Source organism: Penicillium taxi (genome assembly GCF_028828555.1).
Source record: "Penicillium taxi strain IBT 34144 chromosome Unknown utg000004l_segment0_segment0, whole genome shotgun sequence".
Classification (NCBI taxonomy): Eukaryota; Fungi; Ascomycota; class Eurotiomycetes; order Eurotiales; family Aspergillaceae; genus Penicillium; species Penicillium taxi.
Genome location: NW_026643206.1, coordinates 4,812,295 through 4,835,109, shown reverse-complemented (window position 1 = coordinate 4,835,109; position 22,815 = coordinate 4,812,295). Strand labels below are relative to the sequence as shown.

Below are 22,815 nucleotides of genomic sequence, written 5' to 3'. Positions count from 1 at the left end.
GAAATGAAATATTTATTTAACGGCAAACTAAGGTATAAACGCCACCTGCACGTCATATGTACGGAATATGAACAATGGAAGTGATCAACGTTCTAATTTTCCATATTCCCATACTTCGTTTTTGTCTAAAATCACGTTTACTCCGCACAATATGAATAATTTCTAATGTAGATTGAAAAGAAGAAACCCCATTCAAGTAAAGGCAAGCATTTACATAGGTACGGATCTACCTAGATCAATATTAGACGGAAGGAACCTGTTGGGTCACACAGTGCAGCGCACCCCCCGTAAGCTGGATGGCGTTGATATATACTTGTCGAATAACTCTCTCAGGAAGTAAAGCCTGCATTATTTCCAGGGCATTTTGGTCTCTCTCCTCATCCCCAAACTTAGGAAGAACCAAACCGCCGTTCACAAAATAAAAATTGACATAGCTAGCGGCGAGTTCATCAAAAGGAGTTTTGTCCAGGATCTGAGGATCTGGTTCCTCAATAGTGTGAATCTCAAGATGTCGGCCCTTGGCATCTGTCTCGGTGTCAAGAGTCTCTTCGATCTCATCCAGCATATCCTTCCATAGGTCAAGCGCAGTGCCATGGGGTTTGGAGCAGACGATAACTCCTGGCCGGACAAACCGTGCCTCAACGTGCAAATTTTCATCCGTGACGTCGCTCCGTCGACTTGGGAGCCATATCACTTTCTCAATTCCCAAGAGGCGCTTCAATTCTCTCTCAATACTGAACTTGGTCATCATGGGATTTCGTTTGTCGCATATGACACTACATTCTGTGATGAGCAGTGTACCCTCTCCATCAGTGATTAGATCGCCTCCCTCCATGCAAATAGGGGAATCAATACGAGTGACCGGAGTCGGGTCAATATCATGATCGATAACCCAACGCGCAAAGTCAGAGTTTTCCTGAATGGCCCTTTTGTCCATGACCGACCATTGCTGACCGATGTATGTGCCATCATCATCTGCATTTTCTCCTCGCCACTCTTTAAAGCGACCGTTCAATGCAAATCGTTTGTTAAACCATGATTCTGTGGCTTCATGAACGTAGATTGGGCCTGTATCGCGAACCCAACAATGGTTGATGGGACATGGGATAAGCATAACTTTTGAAACATCCTTCGCAGCCATCATGATCAGAGACTCGGCCAGGTCCTTGTCCTCGGGGCGCACATACATGCGGACGGGTTCGAAGTCGGAAATTGCCGAGGCTAACTCGACTAGTTCATTGCAGACGGCATCATATTGACTAGGAGGTAAAGAACACCGAGATGGAAACCCCATCATCGTGGCCAGATGATGTTCGCCTTCAGCCGGGAGTATGTATTTCCCTTGTTGGTGGTCTTCAGTCTCGTCAGGATCATTTTGAAGGAGTTGGCGGTCTTTCTGCTGTGAAGGGAAGATTCGAAGAACCTTTGGAACGATCTTGCGTAGCTTCGATAAAAGCTTCATTTTTGAAAGTGCCGATCCAGGTGCTTACCGGGCATCCATGGATGACATGCCATATTTAGAATCATCTCGATGTAGACCAAGGTCAGAGCGAAAATTTAACTTGATTGGATTTCAAGCCGAGTGTAACAATGAAGAGACGGTATCACAATTCATCTTTGACCGCTTGATTAGTATTGAATCGAGACAGTACAAATTTAGGTGGACCCTGGCTAATGGCCAAACACGAAACCATGTCGGCAAGCGCCATAGTCGGCAGCAGAAATGTCCCTTGATATTAGGTAGTGCAAGTACGGAGTATCAGACACAGTGAGCAAAAAAAATATTCTGATTGCTTTGTCAATCCTTCTCAATAAGATTCTTGAAGATTGGGCCAATTGATTTCGCACTTTTCTTTAAAATCCTCTTCTGGTCATTTTTATAATCAACGTAAGTGACACCGAAGCGGGTTTCATATCCCTCAGCCCACTCGAAGTTACTTTTCAAGTAATTAGTAATTCTCCCCGTCGATTGGAAATAGAGGATAAGAAACTTACTCCAACAAACTCCACGCCATATAAGCGTGAACATTCACTCCATCACGGGTATACGCGTTGGCCATGGCATGGATGTAGTCATCAAAGTACTTCACACGGAACTCATCATTGAGAATCTGTTCCACTGGCAAGTCATTCTCACCTAACACACAAGTACCGTTCTCCGTGACATAAATTTTCGGATAGCCGTATCGTTCACTGAGCCACTTGAGCAAATGACGAAAGCCTAAGGCATATGGCCGTAACCAGGATGACTGCGTGACCGGTCCAATAGATTTACCGGCTTTATTTTCATGTAGCAGATCCACATTCCCCTCGAAATCATCGAGGTTGGGTTCGCTAGTTTTGGTGCGAACATAAGTTGTGCAATAGTGATTCATTCCGAAGAAGTCATTACTATTCCTTACAAGAGCAATCTCTTCCGGTTCCCAGGTAGGAAGTCGATTTCCGAGCTGCTTGACCATGCTATCAGGATATTTACCATGATAAATCGGGTCTGCAAACCACGACATAGCAAACTCGAGTCTACGAGTGCATGCTTCCACGTCAGCGGGGTTTTCAGGATCCCAAGGTTCAGCCCAGTCGCCTAAAATCATTAAGATGTCAGCTCCCAATCGTTTTAGCATTCCATAATTTTCTGTCTTTATACCATTTAGTGTGATTCCAATCTGGCCATCTTCTCCCTTGAATTCGTCGCGGTAGATCTTAACCACTGTACCATGGGCTATTAGGATATTGTGACCCACTATCCACGGCTCCGTTGCGCTATTGCCGATGGGACTCTTGCTTCGATCGCTTGTGCGACCAGGAGCAAACGATCCTGTGCTATATCCTAGCACACTGCTGCACCAAGGCTCATTGAATGTAATCCAATGTTTGACTTTTGACCCAAGCACATTAAAAACTAGTCGGGCGTAATGCGCGAAGTCGGCAACGAACTCTTCCTTGTTTAAAAAGCCACCATAGCGTTTATCGAGTTCGTCAGGGAGATCCCAGTGGAAAAGGGTGATCATCGGGGTGATACCGGCAGCAAGCAGATCATCGACGAATTTAATATAGAACTGCAAACCCTTTTCATTGACAGGGTCATTACGTCCGCCGAGAGGAATAATCCGAGACCTAGTTATTCGTTAATATCAGTGGAGGTCTAAGATGCCTTGTTCTCAAGCTTTTGAACATACCAGGAGAGTGAGAATCGATATGCAGGCGCACCACATTCCTTCAACAAGGCAATATCTTCGTGAGCTCGATTGTAAGAGGCGCATGCGACCTCGCCCGAGCTGCCATCAGCGATCTTCCCAGGGATCTTGCAAAAAGAATCCCAAATCGAGGGGCCACGACCATCCACATTGGTCGCACCTTCAATTTGATAACTGGCCGTTGCGAACCCCCAAATAAAATCGGGTGGAAGAGTGGACGTAGGGTACCCCATGATGAAGTGTACGTCAGGACTTCGCCTCAATTCGAACTGTTTTAGGCTTTAAATTTGAATTTTTCAGTTGCGGCTCTGTTTTAGTCTCTCTAGACTACTTCTCGCGAACTAGGCAGATTCATTTCAGCCCAGGCAGAACTATTAATGGACTATTTCAAGGTTAAACAGTAGACTTGTTTCGGCCCCTTGCCGAAGCATTCACTCCGCTCCGTTTATTTTTATTAAGCAGGTCAAAGCAGTAAACCAATAGTATCTGTGGATATCCTCTTAGTGAACAATTTATACTGGATGGATCCACTTAATCATTAGATTGGCTCCGGTCGGACATCTGAGCGTGGTGGCTGTACCTCGGCTGACTAATTTTTACCCAATGCCACAGTCTGGGTTCAAGATAACTCATGACTAGAATTTCCTATTCGTTTGTTGCTACTATTCCGATGAATCCGACCCCTGGCTTACATATGGTCGAGACCGGCCCATAAACTCAAATCTGATACATAACATGCAAGTCTCATGATGAGCTGTGTGCGTATTGGTCCAGAAATGTACTAAATACAATAGTTACCGCTGATTTTTGCTCCAAGTGATCGGCTTTTACCGTATGATATCGATCATCTAAGGGGCTTCATTGGCCAATTGACGGTCAAGTGGGGCCCATGACAACCTTGGAACGTTCTTTGGAACGATCAAGATTGTGATATTGATTTTCAGCCAAGTTTTCAATTTGAAGTCGGTTCCAAGATTGATTGTCAAGATTACGTTCTTTGCCTTGTTTCCATACCACATATCCAGAGTTCCTGGACAAAGAGGAAGGAATTGACAAGCAGAAGGATCATTGAAGATCCATGCTACGTAGGGTCCTACAGGATGGAACTAGTAGAGACAATTCCCACAGCTAGTCTCCATACTATGCCGGTACAATTATTTCAAAAATAAATCACTCCAGGCACCAAAAAACATAGTGAATTGGAATACAATACCATTATATTTTCATTTCAAAGAATTCAAACCTAAAAGCTTGATCGACGTTCAAATCCTGGTATATGGCCATTGATCGACAATGAAGACCACCTGCATACAAAGCGGTTTACATTTCAAATGAACAAAAATGAATTGCGATGGATAACAACCTTGGAAACCTTGAGACAATTAATCTTGAGACAATTCCTGTGCAGATGACATAAAACTTACCTTACCGAGGCTCCGAGCAGCAAATAGTACTATACCGAATTATAACTCTGCGTAAGTGGTATCTTGCCCTCCTGGTCTGTATCCGTTCTAAGCTGGCTCGGATACCAAATGAAAAAGACAATCATAACACTCGCCATCGGCACACTGTCGAAGATATAAATCGTCCACTCGTGCATTAATGGATAGCCATCATTACCAAGGGCATACTCCACAATTCTGAAGATAGAGCGTACAATGATCAGAGCACTGACAAAGTATAGCATATGTAAGAATTTCTCCCAAGAAAACGAGGTCGACTCATCTGTGGAAGAGCGACGAATTCGTTTCGCGAAAACGATGGCTGTCAACCAGAAAAGTGAAAATGAGACAAGTTGAATCACTAATCCGAGAATGACGAGAACCTTTGCCCATTTTGCATATCCCATCACTGAAAGAGAGGATGAGCTGCCCTGGACGACGAAGGATAGGACATCACCTGCCACAAAAGTCTTTGTCAAGCGAGAGACGCGGATTGGAGAAAGATGCTCCCCTTTCACGCGGCGCATGAGACGACCGAGGGTCATGTATATGGAAGCAGCAAAGAGCGTTGGGCCGAGTAGAATGAATATGTATGAAATTATGTATGGACCCATTGTTGTTGTGTTGTTGTGGGCAATGCAGCGGCCTATATAGCCGATTATCTCAACTGCGATACAGGGTTTAACACGATTTCCTCTCAAATTGGATATGGCACATCGAGAAGTGAACTTACACAATCCGCCAACAGTGAAAGGGATGCAAAATATGGTTTTAGCCTTCATGATCTTCCAGAGATGAAGGCATGTCAAGACAACAAATATCAGCATGAAAATGACAGCGGCGGGTATCGAGGGCGCATAGTCCCAAAATTTATATGAACGAGTAATGAGGGTGTGCATGTTGGACTTTGCGCGAACTTCGAAGGAGATAAGTTAGGATGTGCAAGAAATAGCTCAAGAGAAAAATTTGGAAGTCTCCGATGATTTTTGTAAGAGAAACTTATGCTCAAAAGAGATCTTTCAAGATTTGAAAACCTCCATCTCTTATACAAAATCATAGTGAAAATAACTGTTCAGTCTTTCTGTAGATGCTGAATACGCGTATAGAATCTCTGGTGAAGTCGAGATTTAAAGTTTGCCAAGGCTGTATAAGCTTGAAATAGAAGAGCTCGCTTATCTAGATCCAAAACCACTTAAGATCATACGCGTATCCGTTCCTAGGTTCAGTCAATTTCAGGCATCCACATAATGACAAAGATTACTAACGTGCCAAGAGTTTTTGCCTTTGCTCGAATACGCGTATAGAGATCAAGATGAAGAATAAGTAAATTGCGAATGAATGCTCTGGGCTATGTAAGATTTTATGCGGCCAATATATCGATAAGGAGACCCAAAACACACCATTAAATGTCAAGATGCAAAACCTCTTATATCTACTCAGTCATATCGTCAAATTCCCATCTCTCTGTGTCGATGTCTGAGCAACCACACGAGGCGTATCCCAGATGGACTTCGAGAGAGCAAACATCTTATCAATCTCCTGTATAGCGAAGCCTTGGAAGCTGAATCAGGATCCATACATGATACCTATTTTACCTCCGGAGACACAGGTACCCTCGTCGTGGCTATCACACTCCTTTTCATTTTTCGGTTTATTTTCACGATGGTATATACCGGCTTAATTTCCATTTCAGGTCCGTGCTACTGTCAATGCCGTCTCAACTTCGACCTGTTGATGTTTATTCTGGCTGAGGTGACGCCTGCTAGGATTGATACGATTTCCAATCATAAATATATGATTTTCAAACACGGCTAGTATAGTATGTGCATTTCTTCTTCCCGAAGACAAAGGGATGCTCCCTGCAGGCTTCAATTTCCCGAGGTCATGTACGCTACCTAAGTATCTGTAATAATTACTTAATCACATATCTACGTCTAGCGCTGTACCTGATAAACTCACAAATTTAGAGGTTCGTCTAGGTGACTCCGGGAAGAGTGATAGATAGGGACCATCGCGATCAGCGGCAAGACAATTTAGAGATACCAAGCTAATCGTGTTGATACGATGGACTGAAAGTGGTTTCAATCACGAGTGGAGCCCAGATTTACTGCAGTAATACTGCAATAAATCTTTGGCACCTAATTGGTTTTGTCGGTTGATAAATGGGGAACTACTTTAGGCAGTTCTGGAGTAGACTTGAATAATACACCTCTTACAACTCACAACAATACATTTACAAAGTAGATGCATATGAAACAGTAAGACGTGTCAGTATTCCGACAAATCGCTAATCTGATAAAATAAAAGCAAAGATCAATCTATAGTACAGTAATGACACCAATACCAACGAAACTACCAAGGTACTTTTTTTGCTGCTAAATACAATTGAATCAATAAATAGGGAAGTTTTTAACCAAGCTTTGGATAAATAACAAAAGATAATGTCAGTGAAAGCAAAAGCTAATCAATCAAGACCCTTGGAACGGCAGCCACCTCACATCTAGGGAGACATCTCCTTAATGTCAAATCGCATGAAACAAGTAGCACATCTGAATCCTGGCCAGATAGTAATTTGTGTGATTTGTCGAGTACCTCTATTAAATCCACCCAAAACTACATATGAAGCCAGTTTTCCGATTCGCGTGCCCATCAAGGTGTCGTATACATCCGTGTCGGGTTTCCAACTTTGCTTGTACTTTTCCTCTTCTGTGAAATCGTCATAGACAGATGAGCTGGAGTTTGTCCAGAGCCTCTCACTGATGTATGTTAGCGTCTCATAATTGACCACGTTTGTGAAAAAAATGTGTTTTAGACCTGCAAGGGTGAAGTCTTTCTGATACACCACCAGAGCTAGTTCGGCGAAGAATGGTCTGGGAGCTTCTCCAGCTCGGTGCTTGGTGATATAATCAAAAACAATCAAGCCTGGTCCAGTGTATGCTTGGAAAGTAAAATCATCATGCTCGATTACGAAAACTCTATATGCAGACTTGGACTGGCATTCAGATGCAGGTAAATATTCCGGGAGTCCGAGCTCGACAATCTGGTTGTGGTAAGTACCATCAATATCATCAGGCCTAGTGTGTACTTCATAAATCGCTTCAAGATCAGCATACGTCAATGTGCACTTACCAATCTTACAGTCAACATCGTCAGAGCTTTCTATCCATCGACGCCGTTTTGCCCCTTCTATTGCAAATTGTTTCTCAATTGCTGTATCTGACAGGGATGGAGGATAAAACATCAGAATTCCCTTGCTGGTTGGAGATAGTTCTGATTCTTTTTATTGGTGAATTTTGTAATTTGGGATCTTGGTACTGTTTAAGCTGGTATTCTGATATGGGTAACTCGACCCTTTTTTTATCTCTTGCTCGAGATTAGATGATATACTTGGCGCAGGAATTCATTCAATATTGACTTTATCCATGGATCCATCAATGCTTTCTTTTCGTAATCTAAGACTGCATTAGAGAACAAAGAATATCTCAAATGTTTCATTCCTTTGTAATACAATTAAATGGTGAGTTGAGAATGATTCCATTGAGGAGATAAATTGGTGCTCTGGAAAGGACAAAGACATTGTTCAGGAAGTCTGAACTCAAGAAAATTGCAACTTGCAACTAGATAAAACACAAAAATCTAGCTAGAGGTAGAGAATTTCAGACGGGCTTGGAACTTTGACTGGCAGGTTCCTAGCTATCGATGGATATCTCACCTTGAAAGACGTCTATAAGGTAGCTCTCAGAAAACCTTGTGAGTAATATGTCTATATGTGGTGGAAATATTTCGATCAGTAAAAACGGAAGACCTGGATAGTGCATAATTTACAAACATGTTTAAGGCAAGTAGGTAAATTAACTACTTGACCGAGCGAGGTTCTTCCCTCTTTTCTTCCTTTCGCTCTTCACATCTCTTAGCTCCAACTTACACAAGCTAAAAACTTCAAAAATTGACAGTCAAGACAGTTAAACTTCTTATTTCAACTCGTCACCGACATTTTCTCAAAGAATGACTCACCCAAGCAGATAAAATGCCATTTAATTGGTGCTGCAAACCCACGACCTATAGAATGAAAGAAGTTTATTTGCTATAATCTGGATTTTTACTGCCACTTGCTACCCTGCAAAACTTGTACCAGATTTTTTGTAGCCTTAAATGTAGTCGAACAACAAATAGATGCCTCTGGACACTGGGAGTCAAAATACGACCGTGATCGCTTGTTCCCAAAAGCTACCCAAGCACATAATATGAAGCATAAGCTGCCTTAAGTTTAAGTGTGAGACCTGTCGCCGAGAATGATGTTTCTTGGGAGCAGCTGATCAGCACATGGATGCTTTTTATCCTTGTCGTAAGAACTACGACTGTCGGATTTATAAAACCATTGGAATTAAGGGACTAGCGAAAGGCCATCTATTTCTTACAAAACCTTCACGTGCCTGCGAAACCAAGCTGAGAAGAAGCTTTTATGCCGTACAAAGATATACATGGCACTAAACAAATGCTCCACTTAATCTCATTTTCATACAACATATTTCTTACTTGACCCGGTGATTCTTCAAAGGTTCTTCATCTGAGTACATGGTTTGATCTCTTCCATTAAAGCCTACGCTCCCATAGGACTTAGCGACGAGAAGATTCCTCGTGCTACAGCTATAAGCAAAGAAGACCCTAAGAAATGGTTCCCCGATTCAGCAAGCCCATATATAAATCCCTGTTTAGTGGTAAAGTTTCAACGCTAGAGGATGGCTTACATAACTGCTTCTAATCTGTAATCGGTATTTTTTAAGATTCTATAAATCATTCTAATAGGTTGGATTGTAGCTGAAGTATCGGAATTGCTTGTCTAGATTTAAATTTAAGTGAATAAGCAGAGAAGATACAAGAAAGAAAAACCTTGGAAAGTGAGTGAGAGGTGAGAGTTTAGTAAAAGCTTAACTGGGGGTTGCTAATGAATTGTGCAAATCTCAGAAAGCCAGAAGCTCTTGCCATAGCAACCGTTCTAGTAAGCACTTCGTATATGGGGTTATCAAGAGCCTTGCGGTCAGTGAGATACATATGGGACATGCTATCTTCAGTACTGGCCCTCCAGATCAGCTTGCAGTTTTGAATTGCCATCGTCTCATGCATTTCTCGAACGTGGTTAGTGTTTTCTTGAGGGGCTGTGATCCGAACCACTGTTTTCAGACCCTCTAACAAGCCACGGGTCATCATCACACAGTCGATAAAAGCGAGATGGGGGCTTCCGTGAGAGGGAATAAAGGCATGCAGAGTGTTGTCGTTATAAATTGCGGTATGCTCTGCAATGAGATAGCCTGCCATCCCATCCTGAACTGCCCCATTCATTGCGAGCCATCTGGCCGAGTCGATACACTTCGCCTTGAGAGCACAATCCCAGGGAGTTCTATTCTCTACATTACTGGCACTCATGGAAAGAGAAGAGCGCTGGCGCAGCCAACTGAGGAACGCAGGCTCATTGTGGACTCCAGCGTGGTATGAAGTATCGCCGTATTTATTTTGGAAGTCATAGATGGGTAGACCAATCTTGCATAGCTGTTCGGCAACAAAAGGGGTCACAAAAGTACAGAGCTCCAGCTCCAAACCGGAAAGGATGTTGTGATTGTCGCGTGGGTTTCCAAACTCGTGGAGTCTTGATCCGGACAATCTAAATATAATTTTTAGGTTGTGGAGATCCTTGTTTCTCACAAGGATTTCTAAAGGGCTTGGCGTAATAAATTGGGCATTCCCTGGAGAAATAAGCAAATGAACAGTACTGTCTTCCAAGTGAGAAGTGCTCAGCAATCGCTCAAGAATGCGAGATGATCCAGAGAATGCTGCAAGTGCGACAAGGCTCCATCCGAATTGATTGGTTGCACTTTTTCTCATTGTCGGGTGTTGACTGCAAATCAGGTCAAAGCATTCAAGGCAGTCGTTGAGAACTGCCTCTGTAAGGGCATCATTTGCATGATCTAAGTTGGGCTGGACATGAAGAGGGACAATTTCACTAGGTAGCCGGTTGAAAGATTGAAGGGTACGGTAATCCAACCAGGGGATCTTACTCATTTCGGAATTGAACAGTCGGCTACTGGCTTGATAAGTTAGCACAAGTTGGGCTGCTTTCATGCTAGTCAGTCCAATCTTCCTGATATGACAGAGGCTATTGTGTGTTAACCGTGTGGAGAACGTGATAATTTGATTGAAAATCTTCCACACCATCTCATCTGATAGCTGATCAATCGTTTCGGGAGTTGACTGTATCCAGGTAGTAGAGTCTTGAGGGATAGTACAGTCAAAATATTTGACCTTAGTTTGGCTTGTACTTGGGGGCGAAGATAGCGCAGGGAAAGGCGCATCACCCACCCGGGCCATAACTTGGTTGGAGTGGATAAGTTTGAAGCTTTAGAAGGTTGTTTGATTTGGAATGATGATACTGGTATTGAGAGAATATGAACGATGAATAATGTATTTGAGTCGAAAATCGAGGCCTTTTAAATACTTCGGGTCGAGACATTCGAGTATCAATGTTTATTGTGAGTGTATTCTTAGCCACAAAATGCCTTGCAGAAAACCTCGGCTTTGACAAAATCATATACAAACAATGCTTGTGAACTCTTTATAAATTATTGAAAACAATTTAAACAAACAAACCTTAGATGATTTTTGCATTGAATATTTTTGGTCCTTTGATTAGGCACTTCAAAGAGAGGGTTCGAGTCGGACGAAAGCGTGACTGACGTAGATTTTATTTATGCGGAGAGCATCCTGATCAGGCCTAGCGTAGGTTGCATAAAAACTACTCGATAAAGTCACGTGCTTATAACAGCGGGGATCTTTTTTTCTTATCTCAACTTCTGCCCCTCTGCAACCACAATGGAACAGCTACGCCAACCTAGGAAGCGCTTTGGCGCCAGGCGTCCTGCCCAGAAAGATTCAAATAGCCCTGATGTCGAGTCCACGGCCGTTCAAACGGGTAGGATCAGTCAATGATCATCCGCAGAGCCAAATGTGATCACTAACAGTTTTTATTAATAGCTGGACCTCGACGGGCACCCCGAATACTGAATCAGGTACCTCCAGAAATTGTTAATGACCCTGAAATTCAAGCCGCTATTGAATTACTTCCCAAAAATTACCACTTTGAGATCCCAAAGACGATCCACCGAGTCCGCTCTTCGGGGGCAACACGAGTCGCTCTCCAATTCCCAGAGGGACTGCTCATCTTCGCAACAACCATATCGGATATCCTTACCCAGTTCTGCCCGGGTATTGAGACTTTGATCATGGGAGATGTAACATACGGCGCCTGCTGTATAGATGATTATACAGCTCGCGCCCTCGGCTGCGACCTTCTCGTTCACTATGCGCACAGCTGTCTAATCCCAGTGGATGTTACGAAGATCAAGACCCTTTATATTTTCGTTGATATTACTATCGATACAGCTCACCTGCTTGCAACCCTCGAACGTAACTTCAAGCCTGGCCAGAGCATCGCCACTGTTGGCACAATCCAGTTTAACGCGACCCTGCATGGCCTCAAATCTGTTCTGGAACGTGCTGGCTTCCGTGTCATAGTTCCACAAATCATGCCACTTTCAAAGGGCGAGATCCTAGGCTGTACATCACCTAAACTTCCCGAATCTGAAGTCGACGTTATCCTTTATCTCGGTGACGGCCACTTCCACCTCGAGTCCGCCATGATACATAATCCATCTATCCCCGCCTACCGCTATGATCCTTATTCACGCACCCTGACCCGTGAATCCTACGATCACGATGAAATGCACACACTGCGACGCGATGCGATTGCTTCCGCAAAGACCGCCAAAAAGTGGGGGATCATCCTCGGCTCGCTTGGGCGCCAGGGCAATCCTCACACAATGGCGATGATTGAGCGCCATCTGGCTGAGCGAGGTATTCCCGTGATCAATCTTTTACTAAGCGAGATCTTCCCCGGCAAATTGGCTTCTATGTCTGACGTTGAGTGCTGGGTTCAGATCGCTTGCCCACGTCTCAGTATCGACTGGGGCTATGCATTCTCACGTCCATTACTCACACCATATGAGGCTTTGATTGCTCTTGGTGAGCGTGAGGACTGGGGCAAGGCTAACAAAGGTGTATATCCGATGGACTTTTATGCCAAGGAAGGATTGGGCCGAACACGACCTGAGCAGGCTATCAGCTCCTAGTTCAAGGTTTTGTTGAATTTATGTGTTATCATGAACGAAGTATTTATTATACCCCAGACTACAATCTAAGGCGGCAGGGCTGTCTGATGAGAAAATGATTTGATGCTGTCTTGTGATCTCAGTCAATATCCTACGATGGAGGTTTCCAGGCTGAATGCAAACTGGCTTCGAAATACCCAAAGCGAAAAAGACAGGAAAGAAGAAGAAAATGGGCCAAAGGACCTTTCATCCCATCCTGTATTTGAGTAGTTGTAGGAATTTGGGTTGCGAGAGGATGGTTGCTACTGACTTTCAGAGCGAGAAGATTGGAACGCTATTAAGTAGCGAAATCAAGAGGAAAGAATTAAGTACCATCAGGCAACTAAACTTTGGGCATCCAATGTCCACCTGCGTCCATGTGTTGTTTGGCTATGGCGAAGGAAATTGGTTTTCACAGGCTTCACAATTCTATGTGGCGGGCTCTCCAGTGGTTTTTACCTTTCATGTGCTGATCTGTAGCGATAATGGAAAAAAACCCTTGTCAAATTTTTCACGCTTGAATCTGTTGCTAGTGACACGCTGTACTCATATGGCTTTCGGCAGCTGAAAGTATTTTAACCCGGTATACATTTCATAGTAATATTTGCGAAACAGGAGAGGGGAAAAGTTCACTCAAACTAACTCACCTGTTCACATCAATCAGGTGGTCATTAATTCGTCTCTCAAAACTAAATTTGATGGTACTCAATTCTGTTTGTTTACTTTCTGTTACTTATACCCCAGTATTACTATATTTGGTTAGCGCCAAACCGAGCCTCATTATGTCAGCAAAGGAAAAGTGGGGGAAAAAGAAGGAACCGTAACTCCGTATCCCGTATTTAATCAACAATCCAGCTTTCGATTGTTCTCACACAATGAAATATCAATAAAATCCCCCATTCAAATGCACATATAATTACTTCATCCTTGGACACTCTCCGTCCGCATAACCTTCGCTTCAATTTCCACCATGACTATCCGCGACGCGATAACCTCTAGCTCCCAGCCAACTCAAGGCGACCCCAACATCTCATGGCCGATCGAACGTCTCTCCAACCCCTCCGATGAATGGCATCCTTTATACCCCTCTGGCTCTGCTGACCACGACAGCAACCCTTCCTCTGAAAGCAGCGATGAATCATCCGTGGACAGCTCCATCTACCCCGATGGAACGAAATCGCTTTCTGGCATCTCTCTACGCGCCTTTCTGCTCGGTATAACCCTCAGCTTGGCTACTAGTCTCACTATCCTTTTAATGACTATCTTTCCAACTCCATTCTGGCGTGTCCCATCCTTCATCGCCACCCTGAGCCTCTTCCACTTCCTCGAGTTTTTCGTTACGGCCCGGTACAACACACACGCTGCGACAGTGAGCGCATTCCTGCTATCCTCAAATGGATGGGCCTACAATGTCGCGCACGGCTCTGCCATTGTAGAGTGTATCGTAACAAACTGGCTGTGGCCCGATTGGAGCAATCAGACCACTCTCGGAAAGTTATTGACGGTGAAAGAGCCGCTTTTCGGATCTTCAATCTCGCTGCCCCTCGTTGTAGGCTTGCTTATAACGGCTGTCGGACAGGTGGTGCGTACTATTGCCATGGCACAGGCTGGAAGTAACTTCAATCACCACGTGCAGTCTGAGCACCGGGCTGGCCATGTACTTGTCACGAAAGGGTTGTATCATATTTTGCGCCATCCGAGCTACTTTGGATTCTTTTGGTGGGGAATCGGTACTCAGCTGGTTCTGGGTAATGTTGTGTGCTTGGTCGCTTATGCTGCTGTGTTGTGGAGATTCTTCTCGACCCGAATTAAGCGCGAGGAGGCGTTTTTGATCCGCTTCTTTGGTGCTGAGTATGTGCAGTACAGACAGGCTACCCCGGTCGGTATTCCTGGCATTCATTGATACAGTGATTGATTTGAGGAGTATACTTATTCTCACATTCTAATGCCTCTGGAGAGAAAGTTGAGCTTTCGCTACATCGTAATATGGCTTGAAGGCGCATGCACACACCTTATTTTGCTTCAAATTATATTTCTATAGAAACTTAGTTATTTCTTAAATTTTTCTTACTCAAACTCGTCTCAGTAGATCCGTCATTGTATCGATTCGTAAGTCTAAGCTATACTATAAGATAATGTACGGTTGACATGATACCATTGTGAAATGAACCCCCTTTTAAGAAATGAGATCGTCCTTATAAAAATGAGAATGAAAAAAAGAAGATAGATGTACTGACATCTATGAGCTGGCTGCGACCGGCACGGCAGCCTCGGCGTCGGGAATTGGAGGCACGGCAGTGGCAGACTTGAGCTCGGGCTTCTCGAAACTCTTCATGGGGTAATAACCCCACTTCTCGAACATAGCCCGGTCCTCGTCCCAACCGCTGCAGTCAGTAGTCAACATTTTCTCACCAGTGAAAATAGCATTGGCACCGGCTTGGAAGCAAGCGACCTGCTGCTCTTCGGAAAGTGCGATGCGACCGGCAGCGAGACGAACAATGGTGGCAGGCATGACAATACGAGCTGTCGCAATAGTCCGGAGCACACGATCGAAGGGAATCATTTTGCGGTCACCGAGGGGTGTGCCGGGGATGGGAACAAGAGCATTGACGGGGAAGGACTCCGGGTGTGATGGGAGACTGGAAACAGTGTGCAGGAGGCCAACGCGGTCAGTGTCGGACTCGCCTAGGCCCAGGATGCCGCCCGAGCAGACATTGATGCCGGCATCGCGGACGTTTGAGATGGTCTGAAGGCGCTCGTCATATGAGCGTGTGGTGATAACCTTAGGGTAGTACTCGCGAGAGGTGTCGAGGTTGTGGTTGTAGGCTGTCAAGCCAGCTTCCTTCAGCTCCTTCGCCTGGTTCTGATCAATCATGCCTAGCGTCACGCAGACTTCCATGTTCATCTCGCGGATTCCAGATATCATAGCTTTTACATTTTTCAGACTAGTTTTCCGGCCGCGCATATCGCGCCATGCAGCACCCATACAGAAGCGTGTGCTGCCGTTTGACTTAGCCATGCGGGCCTTCTCGAGCACCTCGTCTACAGGGCTCATCTTTGTTGCCTTGAGGCCGGTGTTGTACTTAGAAGACTGGGCACAGTATGAACAGTCCTCACTGCAGCCACCGGTTTTGATGTTCATCAAAGTGCACATCTGAATCGCTGATGGGTCGTGGAATTGGCGGTGCACCGCAGCCTAGATGGGAGATAGGATTAGCCCAACTCTGAAATTCCAGTGTTCTGAATACCAGCACTCACTGAGGCATAGGTGAGGTGACTCAAAGGGGTGTTATAGACCTGGTCTACTTCCTCACGAGTCCAGTTGGTTCGTGGGGAAGTGGCACCAATAGCCTCAACCAGGACACTGGGGATGCGACTGGCAATTGAGGCAGCACTGAGTGAACTCTGGACGGTCCCGTAGGACCGAAGGGCCGTCCGTGGCAATGAGCGAGATAGAGAGAATGACATTTTTGTTGAACAGAGAGATGGAGAGAGGGAGCTTTCGGTAAGAAGTTGAAGATGTGGGGAGAAGAACAGCCTCGGTCATCATGCATGATATCTTGGTTGACCCCAACAAGTCAATCCATTTCAACTTTCGGGTTTTCAACTTTCACAGTTTATTTAGTAGTTATCAATTTAGTGCGTATTTTAATCAACTTAAGCTATTCACCATATATTAGTAGTTCAATATTAGTAGTTCAATATTGTTCAATTTCAATTCCCCACAGTTGGATCGACCAATGACTGTCTTTCTATTATAACTTGAGATCCAATGTTGAGGTTCTATACAAACTTGTGTACCTGTTATCTTCTTTTCTATTTAATTTAAATCTTAAATACACTCACAGCATCTAGGCAGCCAGGATGCGAGTGAGAACTATCATTTCACCTGATGAAGGCTGCGAGCCAAACTTTTTCGTTGGCTTCTCCAAAAGTACTTAGCCGAGGTAACAGCCCGAGAGTCAGTGAACCAAAATCAAAACAGTTTTTTTCTACTTTCTTGATATGAGAAATCGAAAGGCTTATGGCCCCACGTTGGTTTATCGATGTTCAATATCATGCGCTTGGTTGGAAGAGAGTAGTGACAGGGTTATACGTCAATTCCCTTGCGTTGAGTGCGCTAGGATCGCCTTTGGCGCATCCCGTGAGATGAGTGTCACATTGTGAGGTGATATACAAGTTCGAAGCTAGCAGATATGAGAATGGATTAGAATCATACTTGCATGCGTAGACATCGAGGGTTCGAGGATATCAGCCTTATCCATGTGTTGTGTTATACAACAACTTCCTGATTTGGACTCTTGCAGGTGACCAGGTGACTTGTAGTTGAGCAATTGAATTAGCCCTCATTTATATTGTTCCTCACAGAAAGGTATCTCCTCCACGTGCGTTGGCCAGCACATCAATATGGACTGTTAATTGATTCGAGTAATTTTTGTACGAAAGTGTAGGTTTTTTTGACTGGGAAACACATCCTTCTGGAGAATCCTGCTATGAAAACTAATGGGCAGGGATGAGCATGCCCGGGGTTTTCAATTTATACTCATTATGCATACGGTTGCCTCGTCCATCAATCAATCAGCGACAATATCGCATCCGGAATCCCGAGCAGCTTGTGCGCTGGCTCGCATATGGGGCGCATTGTATTTGATAAGGCAACCGAGCATACCCGAAAAGAGTGGAGTAGTTCTGTTCCTCTGCGCTACAGATTGCGGCTCTGTACACATATTTCTAAGACTCGCATCATATGGCATTTTCTCTAGTTAACGTGTTATATGCACTACTTTCTTGGCACACGTATCACAACCATTCAAAAATTGTGTCGAGATACTCAAACCATCTTTTCAACAGGCGTTGAAAAGGACATCTGGTACATGTTATCACTATATGGACCTGCGCATGTGATACCTATAAAGATGCCTTTGAAATCCAGCTTTAGATGGCCATCTCCCGTGGTTTTCCTTCTAGCACTTTCATAAAATCTGAACCTTCAAGACTTAGAAGGAAATAAGATTTTCATGAATCTCTCGTTCCCACTACAAAATCGACACAATGGACTCTTCCACAGAGACAACAGTAACCCCTTCAAAGGGTCCTTCTTCGAAGGAGCGTCCAATTCCTCAGAGAGGCACTGCAAATCACGGTAGTGGCTATTCCAGGTAGGTCTATTGCCTTTCTGCAGTTTCTACGTTTGGAGAAATTCATTACTAACAGAGACAGCAACTCCACGCTCCAGAGTACCATGAGTCAGGACTTGCAGGGAATTGGTGCTTGGGTTAGATATGAAATATTGCTCTTGAACTTGAAATCATTTCACTAATTTGATCAAGGTAAAATCCAAGACCTGACTTTGCCTCGGTCGACGGCATATCATCCGTGGGGGAATAAGAACCTAAGGAATGGCCACCACGGAAGAAACAAGGATGATCCAACAACTACGTGCTACCTTACTGCCAATTTCGCTCACATCCGAGAATAAGCATCCACTTGCATTTCAAGCTGCCCAAATGCAAGCTTCCCCTCTTTTAGCTCGCTTTTCATCGCGATTCATTCCTGTTTTTCTTATTACATTTCTTGCGTGCGACCCACCATATTCAATGAGATCCCCGACGTACTCCAGGATTGCATTAAAGATGCATACCTACTTAGGGGTACCATTTGTTAACCTATTTCCTTCCAAGGCTGGTATAACTACCATACCTTCCAGATGGGTCCATGCCATTATGTATATAGCTTCAGTAAAGCAGGTACCTGTGGTATTTGCGCATCAGAATGACCAGGCTCTCCCTTAACAGCTCTAAAACCACTATCATCTTAATCTAAGATAATTTGAGTAGCAATGTCTTTAAAAGTAATCCAATATTTAGGTGTTTTGTTTCGAAGTGTTCATTATTATGTAGAGCCTGAAATACAAGGCTGCATATCTAATCTAATCAGTTGTTGCCTTAAGGCACTAAATATGCATGAGACGCGTTGTTGGACGCGTCAATAATTGATTTATCAAATAAAGGAATATCATGAGAACTTGTTGATCCAGGGATATTGGAACGTCGCTTCTCAAAGTGCTTGTTTGGTTCCACAAACAGACTGACCCCCTCGGTCACCAGCTGCCTCACAATGTCTGTGGCAGACTCACAGTCGGACTACTTTGACGATGATGACTTCGTTATTCCCGACTATGATTCCGATGATTTGCCCACCTCTCGACCGACCAAGCGTCAACGTGTGGAACATCCGATTGGATCCAATGAAATTAATCACATTGTTACCTCTGACATGGAAGACAATGTGATAAGCGAGCCTGAATCACCAGAAAATCACGAGAAGCAACAATCGCGAAAATCCCGAAGCTTTGTCACCAAACACAGCAACATTCAGGAGAACATATTTGTCACACAATTGACGCAACCCTTCTCTAGCCCCGAACGGATACGAGGGCCGAAGTGGAAGAAGCCTGATCCCTCAGAACTCGAACTCTCTTCGCCAGAGAGGACCATCCTAACACCGGTGTTGAACAAGACAAGACCTCAGGCTGATCAACTCTCGGAAACCCAATTTTCAGATGACAATGATGCGGAAATGAGGGCCGCATTAGCGGCTTCACTAGACATATTCGAACAAGATTCACCAGAGAGGACCACCCCACCGACGTTAAACAATACAAACCCCCAGGCCGACCATTTTTCAGATAACGAGGACGAGGATATGAGGGCTGCATTAGCGGCTTCACTCGACGCATTCGAACAAGATCAAACTATAAGAAATGCTCTCCAACCATGTACTTCGAGCGCATCCAGCTCTCGGCCTGCTGTGCAGTCTCTTCAACTACAGCAACCTTGCTCGGAGAATGTTTCGTTTGAATTTGAGGATATTCCCGAGGACGCGTTTGACTCATCTCCATTGTCTCCAATAACACAGCCGGTTCAGCGGACCCCATTTCAAACTACTGCGAACCAGGCCAGGGCTCTTCGACAAAGCACTCTCTTCGGCATGATTGCACGGAACCCAAACTTATCATCACAGCAAGAACAAAATCGATTACCGTCAGAGAGGAACGAACCGCCAACCCACCATAAATTAAACCATGATGAACTCAACACGTGGTGGTACCCTACAAATATCGGTTCCATCCGAGACTATCAATTTAACATCACCCAGACTGGTCTTTTCCACAACTTACTGGTTGCTTTGCCGACTGGTCTAGGAAAAACCTTCATCGCTGCAGCAGTCATGTTGAATTGGTTTCGATGGACGAAGGATGCACAGATTATCTTTGTAGCGCCAACAAAGCCTTTGGTCTCACAACAGGTTTCGGCATGTTTGGAGATTGCTGGAATTCCTCGTTCAGAGACAACTATGCTTACTGGCGGAGCAGCACCTGGTTTACGTGCGCTAGAGTGGCAGAGCAAGCGAGTATTTTTCATGACACCGCAGACACTGATCAACGACCTTAAGACCGGAATTGCCGATCCCAAACGTATTATATTGGTTGTTGTTGATGAAGCGCATCGAGCCACTGGAGGATACGCTTATGTCGAAGTTGTCAGTTTCTTGCGGCGATTCAACAACAGTTTCCGTGTTCTCGCACTGACAGCTACTCCTGGATCAACCGTAGAATCAGTGCAGGCTGTCGTCGACGGATTGAATATCTCACGAGTTGAGATTCGTACAGAACATTCCATTGATATCCGAGAATACGTACATTCTCGAAACATCGAGATTGAGACATTCGAAAACTCAGAGGAAATGACGTTCTGCTTGGATCTAATGTCTACAGCTCTACAACCTCTGGTGGACCAGCTTCGAACGATGAATGCATACTGGGGAAAAGATCCTTTGATGTTGACGGCGTTCGGTCTCACGAAAGCGCGACAGCAATGGATGGGCTCCGACGCTGGACGAAGTGCCGGTTTTGGTCTCAAGGGGATGGTGAATGCTATTTTCACCGTTCTTGCAAGTTTGGCGCACTCCATCGACCTGTTGAAGTACCATGGAATCACGCCATTCTATCGCCATTTAATGCATTTCAAATCAAATATGGAGAGTCAGAAGGGCGGGGGCGGGAAATATCAGAAGCAAGTCGTGCAAAATGAAAGCTTCAAGAAGCTCTGCAACCACCTGGGCCCTTGGACTAAGAACCCAGAATTCATCGGCCATCCCAAACTGGAGTACTTGAAGTCCGTCATTCTGAACCACTTCATGGACGCGGGCGAAGGACAAGATAATGCCGACAATGCTCAGTCATCTACTCGGGTGATGATCTTCGTTCATTTCCGTGACAGCGCTGAAGAAGTGGTGCGAGTTCTGAAGCGATATGGCCCAATGATCCGGCCACATATCTTCGTGGGCCAGAGCAGTGCCAAGGGATCTGAGGGTATGAACCAAAAGACCCAGCTTCAAATTATCAAGGAATTCAAGACAGGAACCTACAATACGATTGTGGCCACTTCGATCGGTGAAGAAGGTCTGGATATTGGTGAGGTGGACCGGATTGTTTGTTACGACTCTTCCGCATCACCCATCCGAATGCTCCAACGAATGGGTCGAACGGGTCGTAAGAGAGCAGGAAATATCACTCTTCTGCTAATGAAGGGCAAAGAGGAAGAATCATACGCAAAGGCGAAGGACAACTACGAGAAAATGCAGGAAATGATCGCCAGCGGCACCCGATTTACCTTTCACGATGACCGATCTCCTCGTATTCTCCCTGCTGGTATACGCCCAGTCGTTGAGAAGCGGATAATCGACATTCCCCCAGAGAACTCCCAAGCAGATCTTCCCGAGCCCAAGCGCAAGGGCCGAGTGCCCAAGCGACCACCGAAGAAGTTCCAAATGCCAGATGATGTGGAAACAGGCTTCACTCGGGCTTCAATTCTGGGGGACGACGTATCACACAAGACGAAGGCGAAGCCAAAGAAGACCGATACGAAGAAGGCTGATCCAAAGAAAGCTGATCCAAAGAAGACCGATACGAAGAAGGCTGATCCAAAGAAGGCTGATCCAAAGAAGGTTGATTCAAAGAAGGCCGAACAAACGAAAGCCGAGCGAAAGAAGATTGCCACGCCAAAAATCCCATCTCACGCCCCTTCACCTGATCTGGTAGATATCCCACCTAAGCAGGTTGCTCTCACTCCAAAGATGCAGAAGTTCTACGAAGAATCTTGGCAGAGTTATCAGGCGACTGCACCAGCTGAAGCTAGTGTTGTAGCCACTATGCAGAGATCAGCCAGGCCTACGAAGAAGATACCGCATGGGTCATTAACGAACCGCATGCTTTCAACATTCAACAAGTTCAAAGAGCACAAGTCTGGGGATGGCTATCACTTTGAAGACATCCTGGCATCTCACGACTCCGCTTTTGAGTTTTGAACGTATTCTATGTCGATTATGGTCAGCTCCTCTGGTGCGAAGTGAAAAGGATTGTGAATGTCTTAGCTACGAGCAATTTCGGGATTTATTTCTTGCTAATACTGGTAATTTTAAAATTTGATACCCACAGCGTCACGATGAAAACGCAGATTTACGAGAAGACTACCGCATTTGTATCCAATAGCCCTATTAGTATCACTGATCAGGAACAAACTTCCCGGATCACCATTCATCCATGTAGACAATAGTGCAGTCCTGGGATTATGGCGGGATTCGAAGAACCAGAAAAGAGTATTGACAACTTTTGCTTGACTTCCACGTCATCCAGGGTTTCTGGATATAGATGCACGTATCTAGAGTACGTGATATCACAAATTTTTGGCCTAATAATGTGAATTTTTGATCATTTATTATTAAACAGTGAGCTTACAACCAGTTCTAGTCTGCTTGAATGAGATTTCGACGCCTTCCCCTTTCGCTGTACCCGTATCAACACAAAATGCTGCCTACATCACCATCCACTCCAGCTTCTAGTTACGCGGCCAAATTTCCTATCCCACAAGGAGCGCTTATGCTTCTGTATACCACACTTTCAGCTATCAGGAAATCAAT

General features: G+C 44.7%; 10 protein-coding genes across 10 annotated transcripts; 4 read left to right on the top strand and 6 right to left on the bottom strand.

The window, feature by feature from the left end:
- Positions 1–241: 241 nt before the first annotated feature.
- Positions 242–1,462, bottom strand: N7495_006677 (agmatine deiminase family protein; the record flags this gene model as incomplete). Its single annotated transcript, XM_057209328.1, has 1 exon — positions 242–1,462. One exon carries the CDS (start codon positions 1,460–1,462, stop codon positions 242–244), a length of 1,221 nt encoding a protein of 406 aa, XP_057063102.1.
- A 336-nt stretch (positions 1,463–1,798) lies between these two features.
- N7495_006676 (Beta-glucosidase 1B) lies at positions 1,799–3,427 on the bottom strand (the record flags this gene model as incomplete). The annotated part of the gene is made up of 4 exons (XM_057209327.1): positions 1,799–1,937; positions 1,996–2,581; positions 2,645–3,114; positions 3,177–3,427. The coding sequence occupies 4 exons, from the start codon at positions 3,425–3,427 to the stop codon at positions 1,799–1,801; spliced, it is 1,446 nt and encodes a 481-aa protein (XP_057063101.1).
- Positions 3,428–4,647: 1,220 nt separating this feature from the next.
- Positions 4,648–5,535, bottom strand: N7495_006675 (RTA1 domain-containing protein; the record flags this gene model as incomplete). Its single annotated transcript, XM_057209326.1, has 2 exons — positions 4,648–5,303; positions 5,370–5,535. 2 exons carry the CDS (start codon positions 5,533–5,535, stop codon positions 4,648–4,650), a joined length of 822 nt encoding a protein of 273 aa, XP_057063100.1.
- A 1,601-nt stretch (positions 5,536–7,136) lies between these two features.
- Positions 7,137–7,877, bottom strand: N7495_006674 (uncharacterized protein; the record flags this gene model as incomplete). Its single annotated transcript, XM_057209325.1, has 1 exon — positions 7,137–7,877. The coding sequence occupies one exon, from the start codon at positions 7,875–7,877 to the stop codon at positions 7,137–7,139; it is 741 nt and encodes a 246-aa protein (XP_057063099.1).
- A 1,676-nt stretch (positions 7,878–9,553) lies between these two features.
- Positions 9,554–10,999, bottom strand: N7495_006673 (uncharacterized protein; the record flags this gene model as incomplete). The annotated part of the gene is made up of 1 exon (XM_057209324.1): positions 9,554–10,999. One exon carries the CDS (start codon positions 10,997–10,999, stop codon positions 9,554–9,556), a length of 1,446 nt encoding a protein of 481 aa, XP_057063098.1.
- Positions 11,000–11,500: 501 nt separating this feature from the next.
- Positions 11,501–12,816, top strand: dph1 (2-(3-amino-3-carboxypropyl)histidine synthase; the record flags this gene model as incomplete). Its single annotated transcript, XM_057209323.1, has 2 exons — positions 11,501–11,600; positions 11,663–12,816. The coding sequence occupies 2 exons, from the start codon at positions 11,501–11,503 to the stop codon at positions 12,814–12,816; spliced, it is 1,254 nt and encodes a 417-aa protein (XP_057063097.1).
- Positions 12,817–13,804: 988 nt separating this feature from the next.
- N7495_006671 (protein-S-isoprenylcysteine carboxyl O-methyltransferase) lies at positions 13,805–14,737 on the top strand (the record flags this gene model as incomplete). The annotated part of the gene is made up of 1 exon (XM_057209322.1): positions 13,805–14,737. The coding sequence occupies one exon, from the start codon at positions 13,805–13,807 to the stop codon at positions 14,735–14,737; it is 933 nt and encodes a 310-aa protein (XP_057063096.1).
- A 336-nt stretch (positions 14,738–15,073) lies between these two features.
- On the bottom strand, positions 15,074–16,302 carry N7495_006670 (biotin synthase; the record flags this gene model as incomplete). The annotated part of the gene is made up of 2 exons (XM_057209321.1): positions 15,074–16,030; positions 16,093–16,302. 2 exons carry the CDS (start codon positions 16,300–16,302, stop codon positions 15,074–15,076), a joined length of 1,167 nt encoding a protein of 388 aa, XP_057063095.1.
- Positions 16,303–17,886: 1,584 nt separating this feature from the next.
- N7495_006669 (uncharacterized protein) lies at positions 17,887–18,154 on the top strand (the record flags this gene model as incomplete). The annotated part of the gene is made up of 2 exons (XM_057209320.1): positions 17,887–17,993; positions 18,049–18,154. 2 exons carry the CDS (start codon positions 17,887–17,889, stop codon positions 18,152–18,154), a joined length of 213 nt encoding a protein of 70 aa, XP_057063094.1.
- A 797-nt stretch (positions 18,155–18,951) lies between these two features.
- On the top strand, positions 18,952–22,203 carry mph1 (3'-5' DNA helicase; the record flags this gene model as incomplete). The annotated part of the gene is made up of 1 exon (XM_057209319.1): positions 18,952–22,203. The coding sequence occupies one exon, from the start codon at positions 18,952–18,954 to the stop codon at positions 22,201–22,203; it is 3,252 nt and encodes a 1,083-aa protein (XP_057063093.1).
- Positions 22,204–22,815: the final 612 nt, after the last annotated feature.